General features: G+C 46.7%; 1 protein-coding gene across 4 annotated transcripts in view; it reads right to left on the reverse strand.

The window, feature by feature from the left end:
• LHPP (phospholysine phosphohistidine inorganic pyrophosphate phosphatase) overlaps positions 1–17,776 on the reverse strand; it is a 23,072-nt gene continuing 5,296 nt past the window's right edge. For 2 of the 4 annotated variants that reach the window (XM_073546418.1, XM_073546421.1), the window contains exons 2-7: positions 6,597–6,784; positions 5,079–5,232; positions 3,134–3,197; positions 2,967–3,059; positions 2,726–2,817; positions 1–2,365 (exon numbers count right to left, since the gene is read on the reverse strand). In XM_073546418.1, coding sequence (XP_073402519.1) covers positions 2,263–2,365; positions 2,726–2,817; positions 2,967–3,059; positions 3,134–3,197; positions 5,079–5,232; positions 6,597–6,784 — 694 coding nt within the window. In that variant the 3' untranslated portion in view covers positions 1–2,262. Of the gene's footprint in view, positions 2,366–2,725; positions 2,852–2,966; positions 3,060–3,133; positions 3,198–5,078; positions 5,233–6,596; positions 6,785–17,776 lie in introns of all 4 variants that reach the window. The other 2 variants (XM_073546420.1, XM_073546419.1) reach the window with 2 other exon arrangements.

Raw genomic sequence — 17,776 nt, forward strand, 5'->3', positions numbered from 1 at the left:
TTCAGTGAAAATGATTTTATTGCAGATTACAAAATTCTAACATTAATTCCAGATTAATAGATTCTTCAGTTACAACATATTAATTGGACCAGTTACATTGTCCAAAACACATGGGAGATCTGTGGAGACTGGGGAAAAGAAAAAGTGGAGGCGTTACCCATTAGCAACCAATAATTTGCTACTTTTGTTCTAAAAAAGGTCTAAAAAACGCCTGGTGAAAACTCCTCCAACCCGCAACAGTTTAATAAACTCTATTCCATAGAATATTGCTGATTCGGAGTTTGACTGCCGGTTGTTCACAGTCTAATATCAGCCAGTTAATGATACAATGCAGGAATATTGTGGGGAAAAAATTAGGCTTACAGCGTTTGTAAGAATTCTAGATTCTTTTGTACCCAACATCATCGATCTGGTGACAGTTGGGGGTCCCCATACTTATAAAGTTGTCGGCTGAACTTGCCAACATTGGCCAATGTTAGTCTGTACCTGGGGTCCATAAGGATGGAGGGGGGGGTTATCCGGTCTTCCGATAATATTCTACAGTCACCCTAAGTGACTGACGACTTCTGAGTCTTGACAGTGTGCGGTGTGCGAGCAGTTGCTGCGAGCGGGTGATCATGTGACCAAAAGTATGCGGTTTGCATTCTTACGGCCACTTTTCCATTACGCGTGCTCGGTCTCGTTCAGTTTATCTGCACTGAGAGAGGACGAGCACGTCTAGGAAGAATGTAGCCGGGAACGCATGTAAATTGCATACTAGTGGTCATGTGACCGACCGCTCTCATCGGCAGTGACAGAGAATCCTGACAGTGTGCGGTGGGAGTACTGTGTAAGGAATGAGAAGTCTTTAGTCTGGTGCCCTCTGTGCCTGGTGACCTCTGTGCCCAGAATCTCCATACCTGGTGACCTATGTGCCCAGTGGCTCTGTGCCCGGTGACCTCTGTGCCAGGAATTTCTGTACCTGGTCACCGGTGTCCCTGGTGCCTCTCTATCCAGTGCCTGGTGATCTTTGTGCAGGAATCTCTCTGCCTGGTGACCTCTGTGCCAAGAATCTCTGCACCTGATGAGTTCTGTACATTTTGACTTCTGTACCTGGTGACCTCCATACATGGTCACTCCTGTATCTGGTGATCTCCATACATGGTCACTCCTGTATCTGGTGATCTCCATACATGGTCACTCCTGTATCTGGTGAGCTCCGTACCAGGAATCCATATACACCTTCATACCTGGTGACATCCACACCAGGAACCTCTGTACCTGGCAACTTCTGTACATTGTGACTTCTGGTTACCTGGTGACTTTCCATGTCTGGTAACCTCCATACCAGGAAACTCTGCACCTGATGAGCCCTATAAACATATGAACTCTGTACCTGGTGACCTCTATGGATGTAGATCACTATCTTTCACCGCCATCCAGAGGGGGAATCAAGCTGGTACAAGGTAATGGCTAGCACCTTAGGAACACATAGAAACAGTATTTAGGAAAAAAGGTGCCTTATTGTGAGGCACCATGCCGTCCTTGTAGTGGGGTAACTAGTCTGGTATTCTGTACTACAAGTTTTGGGTGCTTGAGAAGGCACAATGTGGTGGCAAGAATGTCTGGGGGCTCTCATCTCTATACAGCGATCCATAACATGTATTTTAGTTTGTACAGCCCCCCTGTGCAAACAGCCTTGGCCACACTGCCGTCATGGCTCCGGGTCACACTGCCGTCATGGCTCAGGGCCACACTGCCGTCATGGCTCAGGGCCACACTGCCGTCATGGCTCAGGGCCACACTGCCGTCATGGCTCCGGGTCACACTGCCGTCATGGCTCCGGGTCACACTGCCGTCATGGCTCCTGGTCTCACTGCCGTCATGGCTCCAGGTCCATCTGTGCCATGAAGGATTGGTTTTCCAGATGACCCAGATGGATCCTACTGAGGTAAGACAGGGCCCGTCATGTTTCTGTGGGGGGGCAGTGTTTTTTTATAACAAGAATTGTGCTCCAAAATGTAAAAAAAAATGTAAACATAATGGCAGCCCCTATATAACACACTTCCTTTTAATTTACAACTTTCTTATTCAAGTAAATGACACACGGCATCTAATCCAAGAAATGTCCCGTACGCTGGAGAGGGCAGCGGTCAGGCTGAGCGTTCGTTGCTGAATTTACTCTTCCCAGTGCAGTTAGTTTTTCAGAATTTTACTACTCGCTGCCATTTCTTTTGCTGTTATTAGCCGTTAGTAAAAGAGGCTATAAAGAGTGGACTGTGGTCAGTGGCTGGCCGACATGGAGGCCAGGAGGATATCCACGGCGTGGGCTAAATTATTCACATACCCATCAGCAGTCACTTGAGGGTGGCTCTCATCGCTAGGCCTGGAAGAGAGGACATATTTAGACATATTCTTGCACGTCCATTAGTGATGAGCGAATGTGCTCGGATAACGTCTGATCCGAGCACGCTCAGGTGTTATCAGAGCATCTGGGTGTGCTCGTGTATCATGTTCGAGTCCTTGCGGTTGCATTAGGGAATCCCCGCACTGTTCAGGCTGTCTAACAGGCAATCCCTGCATGTGTTGTGTCTGTCTAACAGTTGCAAATCATGCAACCGCGGGGACTCAAACATAATATACGAGCTCTCCCAGATGCCTGAGCGTGCTCAGATCAGACGTTATCCGAGCACGCTCGCTCATTACTAGTGTACAGCACAACGGGGCCAAGATCTTATTGGTCTACCTGTATTTCCCAGTTCTGACGAGTACACCTCGAATGCCACAGCTTTGTGCGCCTCCGATGTCGTTCACCACGTCGTCTCCAACCATTACAGCCTGCAATATAAGGGCAGTGATCTCCAACCTGTGGCTGCCAGAACAATTTATCAAAGGTGGTGCACTTGCCTACAATCCCTGCTCTCATTTTTCGGCTACCAAACCGGTTGCCTCATGCATGTACGGGACATGACGCCTCCGTACTGTACCTCGTGCGGCTGCACTCCCAGCTCATCCAATGCAGACAGGAAGAAGTTCTTGGACGGCTTTCCCACAACCTCCGCTGTGACATCGCAGGCGTACTGGCCAAAAAAAAAAGGGAGAATTATTACTAATGTGCAATAATGTCCAACGCGAGCACAAAAGGCAACCTTACCTCCAGAGCTTTCATATAGGCCCCAACGTCTAACATCAAGCCGTCAGTTTCTTTATAATAACGTCTGAAAAACATACACAAAAAAAATATACATACAGAAGAACTGAAACAGTGGAAGAGCAAAAAGACTGATCCAAAAAACTAATTTTATTTTAATATTTTTTTCCAAAAAATGCACAAAAGGAAAGCCAAGGCAGATATGAATCAAATTCTATAAGACAGCAGTGATAACGCGGAAGATTAAGCTTTATTTTGGCCTCTAATGTAGGCAAGACAAAAGAACTAAAATACAGCATAGAGAAGAGCACGAAGACCCTACTTCTTGGACTATCCGGAAAGCTTTCTTCAATGAGCCATTAAAACAAGTATCACTTGCTGGTTGGTTGGTGTTAGGACCCCCCCTATACAGTAGCTGTCGGCCGAATGATCGTTTAGCCGACAGTTCATTCCATTCACAGGAATGCTCAGCTCGGCGGCTGGAATGCCAATGTGCTGAAATAATCTCTTGGGGGGTCCCCGTATACATTAGACTGCCAGCCGATCAATCAGTATCAGAGGGATTCAGCCGCTTTATCTATGTGTATGGGGGGGACCTTCGTTTTTTGGGTGGGGAGATCCGCAAGCGGTCTAACTTACAGACGACGACTAACAATATTTTTTATTATATTTATACAGATTCCTCTAGTTCGTTCCTTCATGTTTCTGATTATTTTTTTCAGTTTTTTAAAAGTTATTTTTACAACTAAAAGTTAATCGCAGCCATAAAATTTTGCGTTAGGTTATGTTTAAAGGATATGGACACCTTCGAAAGCTTCTTTTTTTTTTTTGCTTAAAGGGGTCATCCAGGACTTCCTAATTTTTTTTACTATGAGCCAAAAAACTAACAGACAGGTAGTTGCTATCTAGTTAGTAACTACCTTCCTGTTCTATCTGGTGTTGGCTCAGAGTGGTCACTGCCGGCGATTCAGCTGCTCCACATGATAGGTGTGTGACTGCAGACATCATGGTGATTGACAGCCGGCTCCCCGCAGTTAGGCAGTGGGGAGCCAGCTGTCAATCAGCATGACAACAGCAGTAACTCTCTGTCAGCAGAGCAGAGCGGAAGAGAAGCCGCTGCTCGGTCGACGTGATGTAATCAGAAAGTCACAAAATTGCAGACAGAAGCGGTCTGTGACCGACCTATGCTGCGCAGGACAGGCTGGTAATTATCAACTACCTGCCTGTTAGTTCTTAGGCACACAGTAAAAAAAAAACAATATAGTCCTGGATAACCCCTTTAAATGGGCTCAAAATTATTTTTGTAATTCAGGCTTATTAAAAATGTTGCACCATTTACTTTAGTTTTGCCCTCTTTATTGCTAGAAGCAGAATATTTTAACAAAGAATCCATCAGAGAGTTTAGAAGCCAGGCTTCTATCAGCTCTGCCATGAGCTATGATCGAAAATCAGCCGAGAGAAGCTCAGAAAACGACTGATAAAAGAGCAATAAACTCCCTGCCAGAACGAGCTCGCTGACAGGTTCTTAGTTAACGCTTATTCTGCAGCCAGCAAGAAGCAGAGTAAGAAAAAATACAGCCATCATAGTCAAGCTGTGCCAAATTTCTAATGAAATCCAATTGCAAATATTTTCAGCAAAATTCCTGTACTTGCAGTGAAGTAAAAATGAATGTATTTAGGAGTCCCACATCATGATGATCTGTGGGGGTCCCAGCAATCAGACCCCTACCCCTTATACTGGATGTACGCACTAAATATGTACTAGTGAAAACTCACGATTACCTAATGTGTATTGTCCCCTATTCTCCATGTCAGCTGCAGGGATAATAAGGATGGCGTACTTGGATTTTAACTCCTTGGTCCATTAGAACCAATATTCCGACTCACGTTCATTCATAGGGATTTCTATAGATAATTCCGGAGACACCTAGGACGCTGAACCACTCACCCTTTCCCTAGAGATATGAGCAGTGGTTTCTCCAAACTGACCAACACCTTAAACGCTCGGTTGACATTTTGATAGGAGAAGTTTTCGGCAGCGTCTCCAATCACAACGCAGTTGGGTTCGGATTTATCAATGGAGTCAAATTCAGGGAGAAGATCTAGAAGGAAAAAGGTGGTGGACATATGGATACAATTCACTAATCCATAAGAGTAAACACTTCCAGATGTGATTTTAAATGATAATAATAAGTCAAAATTGCCTTTTGGGATTGTTACATCCAATAGCGGGTTGTCACGCTGTGAAGGTCTTCATTAGGCAAGGGGGGCTTCAAACTGTCCCTGGAGCTGGGACCCTAATTACCCCTGTCCTGGGGGTACTCTTAGAGAAGCCAGAGACTCCGACCTTACTATGCTCCTGTAAAAACCCTAATCTGTCCCTTTCCCACCCCATGAGGCATGGGACAGAAATGAAAGGTAAACCAGAGAAAAAAGACAAGACAGGGATAACAGAAAACCTCTATCATACAAAAGCACTAACCAACAATAGGGAGGAGGATAGGGACAGGGAGGAATAAACTAAATTGAAAAATGGAACAGGAGATAAACATTCAATAGCAAACTACAGAACACCACATCTTCAATTCCAAACTTCGACTACTTAGCACAGGAAGATGACTCTTTCACCAGCAGGGACTAAACACCCAAGGCCAGTATATATAGAGGGAGTAAAGCAGTTACAGCTGAGAACAACCAGGCTCTATGGGCTCAGCCGGCATGGAAAGAGTCCTTAACTCTCTCAGCACTGAAGAAAAGCGAAATCCATTTAAATTAGGACATGAATCACACATTTCTAAGGAGGACTGCGATTCATTACCCGTCGTGACTGTCTAACTCCAAGTCTTCCAGGGGGACGTGACACCCTTGTGACACTGGTGCTAGAATCCATGTTCCCCTTCCTCTCCAAAGAGGCGATTTGCAAGGAATAAATGTGCCATGTGCGATGTAAAACATCTAGTATGATACAATATTTGTCTGTATAAGCCTTTCTTAGTGTAAGTTCACACAGGACTTTTTTGCTGCTTTTATTTTCTGCGGCAAAACCTGATCTTCTTGGCAGGAAAGAAGCTGCGACAAAAACACAGGTTTAGGTGCGTTTTTTGATGCGTCTTTGGTGCATTTTTTTTTGGGTCTCTTTGTCCATGCTAATGTCCATGACTTTTCTGCAGCAAAAACGCTGAAAAAAGTGACATGCTCTATGTCCAAAAAAAGCAGCAAAGCACAAAATCCTGATCACACAAAAAAACAATGTGTGTACAGGAGATTTCTGAAATCTCATAGTCTTTGCTGGTAATGGAAAAAGCAGGTGAAAATTAGCATAAAAAAACATGAAAAAAAAAACCGAAGCAAAAAAGTCCTGTGTGAACTTACCCTTACAGCTATTGTTTGCCATCATCCATCAGGTATGTTACCACCATTATTGGACAGGTGCAGCTTCTTCCGGCGTGAAGCTTTACCCACTCACCGTCATGGACCAGTAGGTGAGGGCGCAATCCCTGTTCCATCATTAGTTTTCTTGCAGCCGGTCCTGGAGCCGTTACTTCATTTTCGGATATGTTAAAACCAAACTTCTGCAGTTTACGAACGAACTGGGCTCTTGTGGCCTGAGACTCATTTGTGCAGAATCGCAACTTCAAACCAGCTTGCCGGATCCTAGTGAAAAAGACCGAAAAACTTTGCTTAATGAACGCGCAGTTCATAAATGTGCAGACACACAATCATGCATGTACAGTGACATTTCATCTCCTTGAGAAGACTTAAAGGGATTGTCCAGATTTGGGGTTCGAGACTGCAGTCACTGTATATTACTGCAGACTTGTGACTCCTCACAGAGCGCAGTGTGCGGACACGTGGCAATTAGTTCTGTACAAGAGACTTAAACAAGGCTGGACACTGTAACAAATGGAAGCGGAGGCAGAGATGGTGAAGTTCACATTCGTTTTTTATTTTTAAAGTGGAACCTCGGGTCCACAGTCCGGGGGACTCCGAAGGGGGCGTAACCAGTGAACCCCGGGTACCCGTAGTAAAGCCCCTCAGATAGGACCAGAATGGAATATCCGGAGGACACAGGTGCTACCTCCAGTAAACCCCGGACACGTGGCAGCTGTCCCAGCGGGACCAAAAGGGATAACGGAAATAGCCGCAGAGTCCGTAATGAGGCAGGTCCCGGATCCGGGTAGTTGGTAGCTGGCTCCAGTATCCTTGTCACAGTCCTCAGACTCGGATGGCTGTTAGCGGAACGGGATGACTTTCGCCCAGATGGTTGCAGGTATAACCAGGGTTAACAGGATTCAGATATTTCTGTGGAAACAGACAGCATGAGAATATGCACAGAGACTGCAAATGCAGCGCAGACAGATTAGCAACAGAACCGGATGTAGCAATAATTAATACTCATTGCTCCGGCACTCTCCCTATGGAGGAGAGGCCAGATATAACGGCCAGTGCGCTGCCATTGGATAATTGCTCTTTTGAAAAATGCGCGTTGTCCCTTTAAGAAGCCTGGAGAGCGCGCGCTCGTGCCCTAATAGCTTTGACTGTAGGTCTGCCGACGGGACGCCAGGAGGTGGGGGAAGGGAAGAGACCTGAAGGCTGAGAAGCAGCGTGGGACACACAGGGAGTCAGCTGCTGCATAGGAACAGCACGCGAGGCACGAGGTGAGTGCCCTGGACGGGGAGCAGTGGCAGACCGGGGCGCAGTGCCAGGACAAGGAGTGGGTGTGACAGTATCCCCATCTTTACGCCCCCTCTTTTTCAAGCCTGTGTGAAATCTTTTAAGAAGAAGAGGAGCCTGGATGTTCTCTTTAGGCTCGCAAGATCTCTCCTCAGGACCAAAGCCCTTCCAGTCCACCAGGTAATAGGTCTTACCCCTTACTTTCTTAACGGCCAGGATATGTTTTACCTCAAAAACATCATCCTCGGAGACAGGCTCAGGAGTGGTACCCGGATCTTTAAAGAAGGAGCTCAACACTACTGGTTTGAGGAGTGAAACATGAAAGGAGTTAGGCACACGTAAAGAAGTGGGCAACTTCAGTTTGTATGAGACTGGATTGATTTGTTACAAGACTTCAAATGGTCCGATGAACCGGGGACCCAATTTGTAGGACGGCAAATTAAGACGGAAATACTTGGAGGAGAGCCATACCTTGTCTCCAGGGTGAAAGGTAGGCGCGTCCAGACGTCTCTTGTCCGCATGCTTTTTCATGCGCTGAGAGGCTTTCTCCAGAGCAGCTTTGGTGTCCCTCCAAACCTTAGAAAAATTTTCAGAAAAAGTATCGGCTGCCGGAACGCCAGATTATCCAGAGATGGGAAGAAGTATTCCGGGTTGCAGTCCAAAGACAATCTGAAAGGGAGATTTTCCAGAAGATTCACTTACTTGGTTGTTGTAAGAAAATTCTGCCCAGGACAGTAAGTCTACCCAGTCGTCATGATGTGCGTTAAGGAAGTGACGCAGGAATCCAGCCAGGATCTGATTAGTCCTCTCCACTTGTCTATTGGATTGGGGATGGTATGCCAAGGAAAAATCCAGCTCAATTCTTACCAGTTTACAAACTGCTCTCCAGAATTTTGAGGTGAATTGGACTCTGTCGGACACGATGTGGAGAGGGAAACCATGAAGACGGAAGATGTGTCGGATGAACTGATCCGCCAGTTCAGGGGCAGTAGGAAGACCGGGTAGCGGAATGAAGTGAGCCATTTTAGAAAAACAATCCACCACTACCCACACCACAGAACAGCCAGATGAGATTGGAAGATCTGTGATTAAGTCCATTGCGATGTGCTGCCAGGGAGCGGACAGAATTGGAAGAGGCTGAAGCCTACCTGCAGGTAGGTTTTTGGCCATCTTGTTACGGACAAAGGAAGGACAGGCTGTGACGTACTCCTGGATATCCTTAGCCATAGGCCACCAGTAGAAATGGGTGATGAGCTGCAGAGTCTTCCTTTGACCGGCGTGACCTGCCAACTTGGAAGAGTGACCCCACCGAAGGACACGACTACGTTCAGGGACAGACACGAGAGTCTTCCCAGGGGGAAGTCGAGCAAAATCAGCAGAAGCAACAGCAACTGCCCTTGAGGGTTCGATGATGTGCTGGGGTTCTTCCTCTTGATCAGGAGGCAAGAAGGCTCTGAAAAGTGCGTCTGCTTTGACATTTTTGTCAGCTGGATGAAAATGAAGAACAAAATTAAATCGAGCAAAAAACAAAGCCCAGCGGGCTTGGCGGGGATTCAACCTCTGCGCGGTTTGAAGATAACAAAGGTTTTTGCGATCGGTGTATATGACTACCTGATGAAGAGCACCCTCCAGAAGATGCCTCCACTCCTGCAGAGCCAATTTGATAGCCAGCAACTCTCGGTCACCAATGGAATAATTCCTCTCTGTGGAGAAAAAACCTTGGAAAAAAAAACCACATGAGTTAATTCGACCAGTGGACGATTTTTGGGTAAGAACTGCTCCCGCATCTACGGAGGAGGCATCGACCTCAAGAAAAATTGTTCATAAGAGTTAGGACGATGGAGGACAGGTGCGACAGCAAAGGCCTTTTTGAGAGAAACGAAAGCCTCTTTGCCTCAGGAGACCAATCCTTGGGATTTGTACCTTTCCGGGTCAGAGCGGAGATGGGCGCCACACGGGTGGAAAAGTTAGGAATGAATTGTCTGTAGTAGTTTGCGAAGCCCAGGAATCGTCGTATGGCCTTCAGCCCAGAAGGACGAGGCCACTTGAGTACAGTCGATAACTTCTCAGGGTCCATTTTCAATCCTGTGGAGGAAACAATGTAACCGAGGAAAGGCAAAGAGGATTGTTCAAAGAGGCATTTTTCAAACTTGGCATACAGTCTTCTTTTCTCTGAGCCTCTGTAAGACCTGGCATACTTGCCTCCGGTGCAAGGCCAAGTCAGTTGAAAAAAAATCAAAATGTCATCCAGGAAGACAGCAACACAGGTATAGAGCAGATCCCTGAAAATGTCATTGACGAACTCCTGGAAAACAGCGGGTGCATTGCTTAGGCCGAACGGCATTACCAGGTACTCGTAGTGACCATCATGGGTGTTGAAGGCGGTTTTCCATTCATCTCCTTCTCGGATTCGGATCAAATTGTAGGCACCTCTGAGATCCAGCTTGGTAAGATTTTGGCCCCTCGGAGACGATTGAGCAGTTCTGAAATGAGAGGCAAAGGGTACCTGTTTTTTACCGTGATCTGGTTTAGTCCCCGGTAATCAATGCAGGGCCGCAAGGATCCGTCCTTTTTCTTCACGAAGAAGAACCTTGCTCCTGCCGGAGACGATAATTTTCGGATAAACCCTTTGGCCAAATTCTCCTGGATGTAGTCCGACATGGCCTGAGTCTCTGCTTGGGGATAAACTCTCCCACGGGGAGATGTTCCAGGAAGAAGATCAATTGGACAGTCATACGACCTGTAGGGAGGGAGTTTCTCAGCCTCTTTTTTCCCGAAGACATCCAAATAGGACCAGTAAGAAGATGGTAACCCAGGCAGGGTAGGAGGTAGGACAGGAGGTGAGACTGGTTCAATCCGGGTTAAGCATCGGTCCGTGCAGGAATCTTCCCAATGCAGGACCTCGCCTGTTCTCCAATTAAGGATTGGTTCGTGTCTCTGGAACCAGGGCAAACCTAAAAGTAAGGAGTGAGACAAAACAGGGTACACATAAAAATGAATTCTTTCAGTATGCATTAGACCTACCCGGAGTTCCACTGGCTCAGTCTGGAACTAGACGGGTTCGGTCAGAGGCTTGCCATCGACAGCGGTCACCCGCAATGGATTGGAAAGAGACTGGACAGGTAAGCGGTAATGATCCACCAGCGTCTGCTGGATAAAATTCCTGGCGGCTCCGGAATCCAACAAAGTCCAGAAAATGTTATCTCTCCATAGGACACGGAGACCGAGATCTGCAATGAAGGAGAGGAATTTTCTCTACCTAGGGTGGCCTCTCCTACCGAGCCTAGGCACTGGAGTTTCCCGACTTCTTAGGGCAAGAGCGGATCAGATGTTCGGAACTACCACAATAGAGACAACTTCCTTCCTTGCGACGCGCCTCCTGGCGGCGGCTGCCAAAACTTACTCGGTCAACCTCCTTCGGGAGAAGGTGAGGTAGCCATTTTGGAAGAACTAGAGTCCAGGTGGTAGGACCTCTTGTCTCGCTTGATCTCCATGGAATGCTCCTGAAAACGCAGCTCAATCCGGGTTGCCAAGGAAATCAGGTCATCCAAGGTGGTAGTCCTGTCCCGTCCTGCCAGCTCATCCTTAATTTTTCCAGATAGGCCCTCCCAGAAGGTAGCCAGCAAGGCCTCATTGTTCCAGGATAACTCAGACGAGAGGATGCGGAACTGAACAGCATACTGAGCCACCGTGAGGGTTCCTTGGCGTAAGAGAAGCAGGGCAGAAGCGGTCGACGTGACCCGGCCAGGTTCATCGAAGGGCCTGGGAAAAGTCTCTAGGAAAGATTGAAGATCATTAACCAGCGGTTCTCCTCTCTCTCCCATAACGGGTTTAGCCAGGTGAGAGCCTCTCCTGCTAGATGAGACATAATGAAGCCCACTGTGGCGCGGTCAGAGGCAAACATGTGCCCCAAGATTTCGAAGTGTAGGGTACACTGATTGAAAAAACCCCGACACTGAGTGGGATCACCATGGAAGAGGGTAGGAGCTGCCAGGCGAGGACCCTTGCTTGCCGTGACAGCAGGTACCTGGGTACTGATAGATGAATCAGGGGCAGCCGGGTTCAGCAGAGAATCCATGTGGGTGGACAGGTTACGTAGATACGTCGTGATCTTGTCCTGTTGAGCTCTTAAACGGGTCACCTCTTGGCACAGATCCATAGTCAGAGGCCTCTGGGGTCCAGCGGATTCCATGGCCGGAGCAATCTGTAACGAATGTAAGCGGAGGCAGAGATGGTGAAGTTCACATTCGTTTTTTATTTTTAAAGTGGAACCTCAGGACCACAGTCCGGGGGGCTCCAAAGGGGGCGTAACCAGTGAGCCCCGGGTACCCGTAGTAAAGCCCCTCAGACAGGACCAGAATGGAATACCCGGAGGACACAGGTGCTACCTCCAGTTAAACCCCGGACACGTGGCAGCTGTCCCAGCGGGACCAAAAGGGATAACAGAAATAGCCGCAGAGTCCGTAATGAGGCAGGTCCCGGATCCGGGTAGTTGATAGATAGCTGGCTCCAGTATCCTTGTCACAGTCCTCAGATTCGGATGGCTGTTAGCGGAACGGGATGACTTTCACCCAGATGGTTGCAGGTATAACCAGGGCTAACAGGATTCAGATATTTCTGTGGAAACAGACAGCATAAGAAAATGCACAGAGACTGCTAACGCAGCACAGACAGATTAGCAACAGAACCGGATGTAGTAATGATTAATACTCGTTGCTCCGGTGCTCTCCCTATGGAGAAGAGGCCAGATATAGCAGCCAGTGCGCTGCCATTGGATAATTGCTTTTTTGAAAAATGCGCGCTGTCCCTTTAAGAAGCCTGGAGAGCGCGCGCTCGTGCCCTAATAGCTTTGACTGTAGGTCTGCCGACGGGACGCCAGGAGGTGGGGGAAGGGAAGAGACCTGAAGGCTGAGAAGCAGCGTGGGACACACAGGGAGCCAGCTGCTGCATAGGAACAACGCGCGAGGCACGAGGTGAGTGCCCTGGACGGGGAGCTGTGGCAGACCGGGGCGCAGTGCCAGGACAGGGACCGGGAGTAACAGACACGTCTAGTCAGAATATGGCTGGAAGTATGAAATTCACATGCTCGCGGTTACAAGACAGTCTGCTCCCGCCTCCGAGGATCCTGACAGCGAGCACTGTGCATGCAATGAGAGGAGTCACAAGTCTGCAGTCACATAGAGTTACTGCAGATTTCAGCCCAAACCCTGGACAACCCCGTAACTAGATCAGATTTTTTGGTTCTGGAATTTTTAATCCCCTGGTAACATATGTATAGTGACGTTTTTTCGTTGAGCAGGCGGCCACTTTTCCGGAAGACCGTTTTTTCACTGCAGTTTCGGGCGGGCGTGGTTGAGATATTTTTGTGTGATGTATTAGGTAGGAACAGTTCTTAAAGTGGATGTGTTAGAAGCAAGAAAAATGGACAAGTGTAAGGAAATGAGTGACACCAACAAGGGGCAACATGTATTGACTGTACGACTGGGCCAGAGCATCTCCATAATGGCAGGCCTCGTAGGGTCTTCCCTGGATGCGGTGGTTAGTATCTAAGACCAGGGGTCCATGTAAGGACAACCGGTGACAAATGCAGGATAATGGGCACCCAAGGCTCATTGATGAGTATGGGGAGAAAAGCCTAGCCTGTCTGCCCCCATACCGTACGGAGACGATGGATGGTAGTGCATTTTTTGGGCAACCCAAGAACCATTAACAGCAAGAGCTAAAAGATCCAGCCTGGTAAACCAGAAGGACAACCATTGCAAAATCTATAACTGTGACATTTACAGAAAAGTAAGTTTTGGGGACAAAGTCAGACGTGAGGTTAAGTATACACCTCACAAGTGCAGACCCGGGAACAGGAGATGGAGGTGCAGAGTCCGAGCCCTTGTGGTACCTCAGCAGCTCGAGGTTAATTACAGCTCCTAGGCTTGTCTGTGGCCATCAGACAGATGAAAATTACACATAACACTTAACGTGTAATTGCCCTTCATAACATGAGCTTTTCTCTTTTAAATGAGGCCATTTGGATAAAGAGATAACGAGATTCCAGCGTACGTTACTAATGTACCAGCCAAGCGTGGCGCACTTGGAGGGTAATGATGCAGGTGAGCAAAGCATACCGGGGACCAATTATCCCTAATAAATGACTGTGCGACCTTCTCAGAACAGTGAGCAGAGGGCGACACGAGGAAAGGGCCAAGGTGGCAGCTGTTCTCTCAGGTTATGGCGAGTACTCCCAACAAGTGCCCACCCGAACCAGAGCATAGGAAGAACGCGGCCATGGTCCCAGAAATGTGTGCTCGATGGACAAACTTTAACTTAAAGTGTCCTATATGTTATTAATATAAACCTATTAAGCCCTTGTAGTATCGACAAGAAACGATAACGCTTCTGGAGCAGGTAGTGAGCAGATGTGTGCGGAAGATGCAAGGATGTGCTACTTCTCCGTCGGCCGTAGATTCTCTCATCCTGCCGATGAGTGTAATCTAATTCTCTTAGATGAGAAGAAGATAGAGAAAAAAAATGTCTCCATTCTATGAGGACATTGAAATAGGACTTCACTCAGATGTCATCCGAGTGCAGTGATTTTTCCCACGCACTCATTGACTTGCATGGCCAATATCGGATCACACTCGGGCAGGCAAAAATTTTTCTCTTAGACAGTCTGTGTCCTAGGAAAAAAATGGGACATGTGCGCGGTCCAATAGTATAACACTGGTCAGGGTGCACTTGGACTGTAATACACATTCGTCTGCACCTGCCCTTAGGGATTCACAGACCAAAGCCTGCTACCATCACTGTTGTGTTGGCAAAGCTGGAAAAGGATTCTTAAAACCCTGAATCACTCGGTGCCATTCCCAAGATGTTAAAACCCCAACCAAAGCAATATTAGGCCTCATTCAGACTTCCATTTTTTTTTTTTGCAAATGAGAAAAAATGGACTGTTTTTCATTATTGTGAAACATCCAATTTTCAGCCATGTTTGGTCCGTGTGTCACGTTTTACCACCGGCGTGGCATCCGGTTTTCTCGTATGCAAAAAAGAAAATTCCAAGCCTCTCCCAATGGACAGTCCAGGGTTTAATGATGGTCTTAGGCTTACAAAAGGGATTTTACACACTGAAGATGTCAGTGGATCAATGGCAGCAGCATTGATGTTTGTACCGTACGTTCCAAACCTTCACTTTCCAAAATTCACTTTAGAATTTCCGTAAACGGACAAGAAGAATAAAAGTGGAGGCAATAAAGCGCGATGCACACTTTGATACCCCAGACTGACCGCTCTTACCCCCAGGCCGCCTTGCTGCTCATTATCTGCAGGCTCTGAGCGGAGGGGGGTTAATACGATGCCAATTCCAGGTCTTCTGATCTTTTATGACTTCCACAAAACATCTGCGTTGGTGAAACAATTGCGTAGATGCCCGTGCGCCATTTAATCATTAATCGGCTGCTGACGGGAACCTAAACAGTGATCGGGCATCTGCTCCCTCATTACATGGACTAACCAGGAACAATCATTGTTATCAGGAGAAGGAAAAAGAAGAAGTACCTTAAAGGATGATAAAAGTGACAATCCTGCCCGGCGGCAACGTCACTTTACGGGCTCCTGTAGATACCTGGTTTAACCCGTAGTTGTGACGGATAGCACTCGCCCCCGTGATATTCAACGACGCCGTGCACAATCCGTTTTTCTTTTTCCTCCGACCGTGTGATCCAAGGAAAAAAGAAAAAAAAAAATTGCCAGCCTCCGAGAATCAGAAGTCACTCGCCCATTCGTGTCTATGGGTTCGAGAACAAAATCACATGACATCCGAGTGCGATCCGATGACGTAATGAATTGGGTGGAGAAACTTTTTTTTTTCTCTCCACCTCCAAAAAAATTGGATCCCACGTTGACCATGATTAGCACACTCGCACCGATTTTCTCAGATGGAGAGACCACCGCCGTCTGCACCTGCCCTAAATTCTATCCCTTCCATGTTGGGTCTTTTCCCGAAATAACTAGTGGATAATTCATTTCTGAAAAAATAGAATATCCTCAGAAGAACCTCGGAATACATACTAGTTAGCTAGCCACCACTTCTTGGGCTGAAAGAATGGCGCCTACAGTAATCCTTCATGTGCTGCATTCACTGTGGATTTTCTGTGCAGATTTGCCTTCAGGAATACAGAACCAGTCATTTAGGTGATATTTCAAAAATGTCCACTTTTAAGATATTCCGTGCACATAAATTGACCCGCGGTGCGGATTTTGTCATCTGCAGCATGTCACTTTTTCCCGGACATTTTACTCTTTGGATGAATTCTGCAAAAATATCTGCTCCAAAATCCTTTATTCCTACAGAAACTCGGGCAAATTTGCATCAAATCTACTCCCGCTATAATATGCGTACACACCCTTAATAATTCACTACCAACCGGTAATATTGCAACCGTCATTCTGTGCACTGAAGACTGCAGCTAAAGGTGTGTGCACAGGGCGCCTTACAGAAGACGGTGCACCAGGATTGCTTTGATAACGAGAGACACTTAAGGGAAAGATCGGTGGTCTTCGGCGTCAGCATGTGTTTTTTTTTAATTATTTTCTGTGTTAATAGAGAGTGTCGTACGGAAGACGACACAAGAAAGGACCGATGATTTCTTTTAACGGAGTCACGATCCTTGAAAATCTAAAGAGGTTAAAAAGGAGCATAAAAAGACTGAACGTGTGCACAGCAAGTCATTTTGACATGGCAGTGCATATGTTCATTCTTTTTTGCGCTTCACTCAATGCTTTTTCAGGCGGATTCCAGGCAGAGTGCACCTGAAAAAGACGTGTACATACCCTAAGAGATGGATACAACGTGTATCCGCTAGCGACAAGCCCTATGAGAGCAGAACAGCTTGGATTTCAGTTTTGCGCCCATACATTGCAGGAAACTTTTAGGACAGGGAAGAGATTTGTGCTCTTGATGTATTACGCTCACAGAGAAGCTGTGATGTCTGAACAGGTAGCAATTTATTGACCGAAACTCAGGGAACCAATGGCTGCTCCTGACCTCTCAGCGCGTATCTGGACTATGAATGATGGAAGTGTGAAACTGTCCAAAAGCTGTATGGATATGGATTGTAAGCGAAATCAGAAGCATATGAAGCTACGGAAGGGCCAAATAGAAGTCTATGGGCCCTGAATTAAAGGGGTTGTCCGGCCTTGGGCTACAAGTCTGCAGTCAATCTATATGACTGCAGACTTGTGAATCCTCACCGTGAGGATTATCCATTGCTGGATGAGGGCGCGTGACCGCACTTATGTGATTTGCATACATGAGGTCACATGCCGACTAGATGTGCACGTCTAGTCAAAATGTGTCCAAAAGTATGAAAATCCCAGCATCGGATAGACCTCACAGTGTGCAGTACACTCATATGTCAGGCCAGTAGGCATCTGTATATATTATATATATATATATATATGAGAACAAAAAGGAAATCCAGCAAGGACTCAGCAAACCAGGATTGGAGTAAAATAATACTTTTCTTTATTTCTTCAAAGGTTAAAAAGACGACCCACAAGGATCAGGAACCAGAGTGCGTGGCAGAAATAAACGCAAATGGGACTACGCGTTTCGGCGACCTAATCCTCCTTCTTCACGGTCCAAACGGTATTATTTTACTCCAATCCTGGTTTGCTGAGTCCTTGCTGGATTTCCTTTTTGTTCTCCTATTGAAGGATTTACTCCTAATCCAGTCCGTGCAAGAACTTGATCACCAGGTGGGAAAGACCCATGAGTCTCATTGCTGCAGCTGGACACTGACATACATACTCATATATATATATATATATATATATATATATATATATATATATATATATATATTCCCCCCCCACCCGCTGGCTGTATGGAAATAAAAAAAAGTGAGGTCCTATAGGTGACAAAAAAAAAGTCCCCAAAAAGGGTCCAATCTATTTACTTTAACTTACAGCTAGTTTGTC

The sequence above is a fragment of the Dendrobates tinctorius genome, unplaced genomic scaffold (genome assembly GCF_039654945.1).
Source record: "Dendrobates tinctorius isolate UK_male_01 unplaced genomic scaffold, ASM3965494v1 ptg000147l, whole genome shotgun sequence".
Lineage (NCBI taxonomy): Eukaryota > Metazoa > Chordata > Amphibia > Anura > Dendrobatidae > Dendrobates > Dendrobates tinctorius.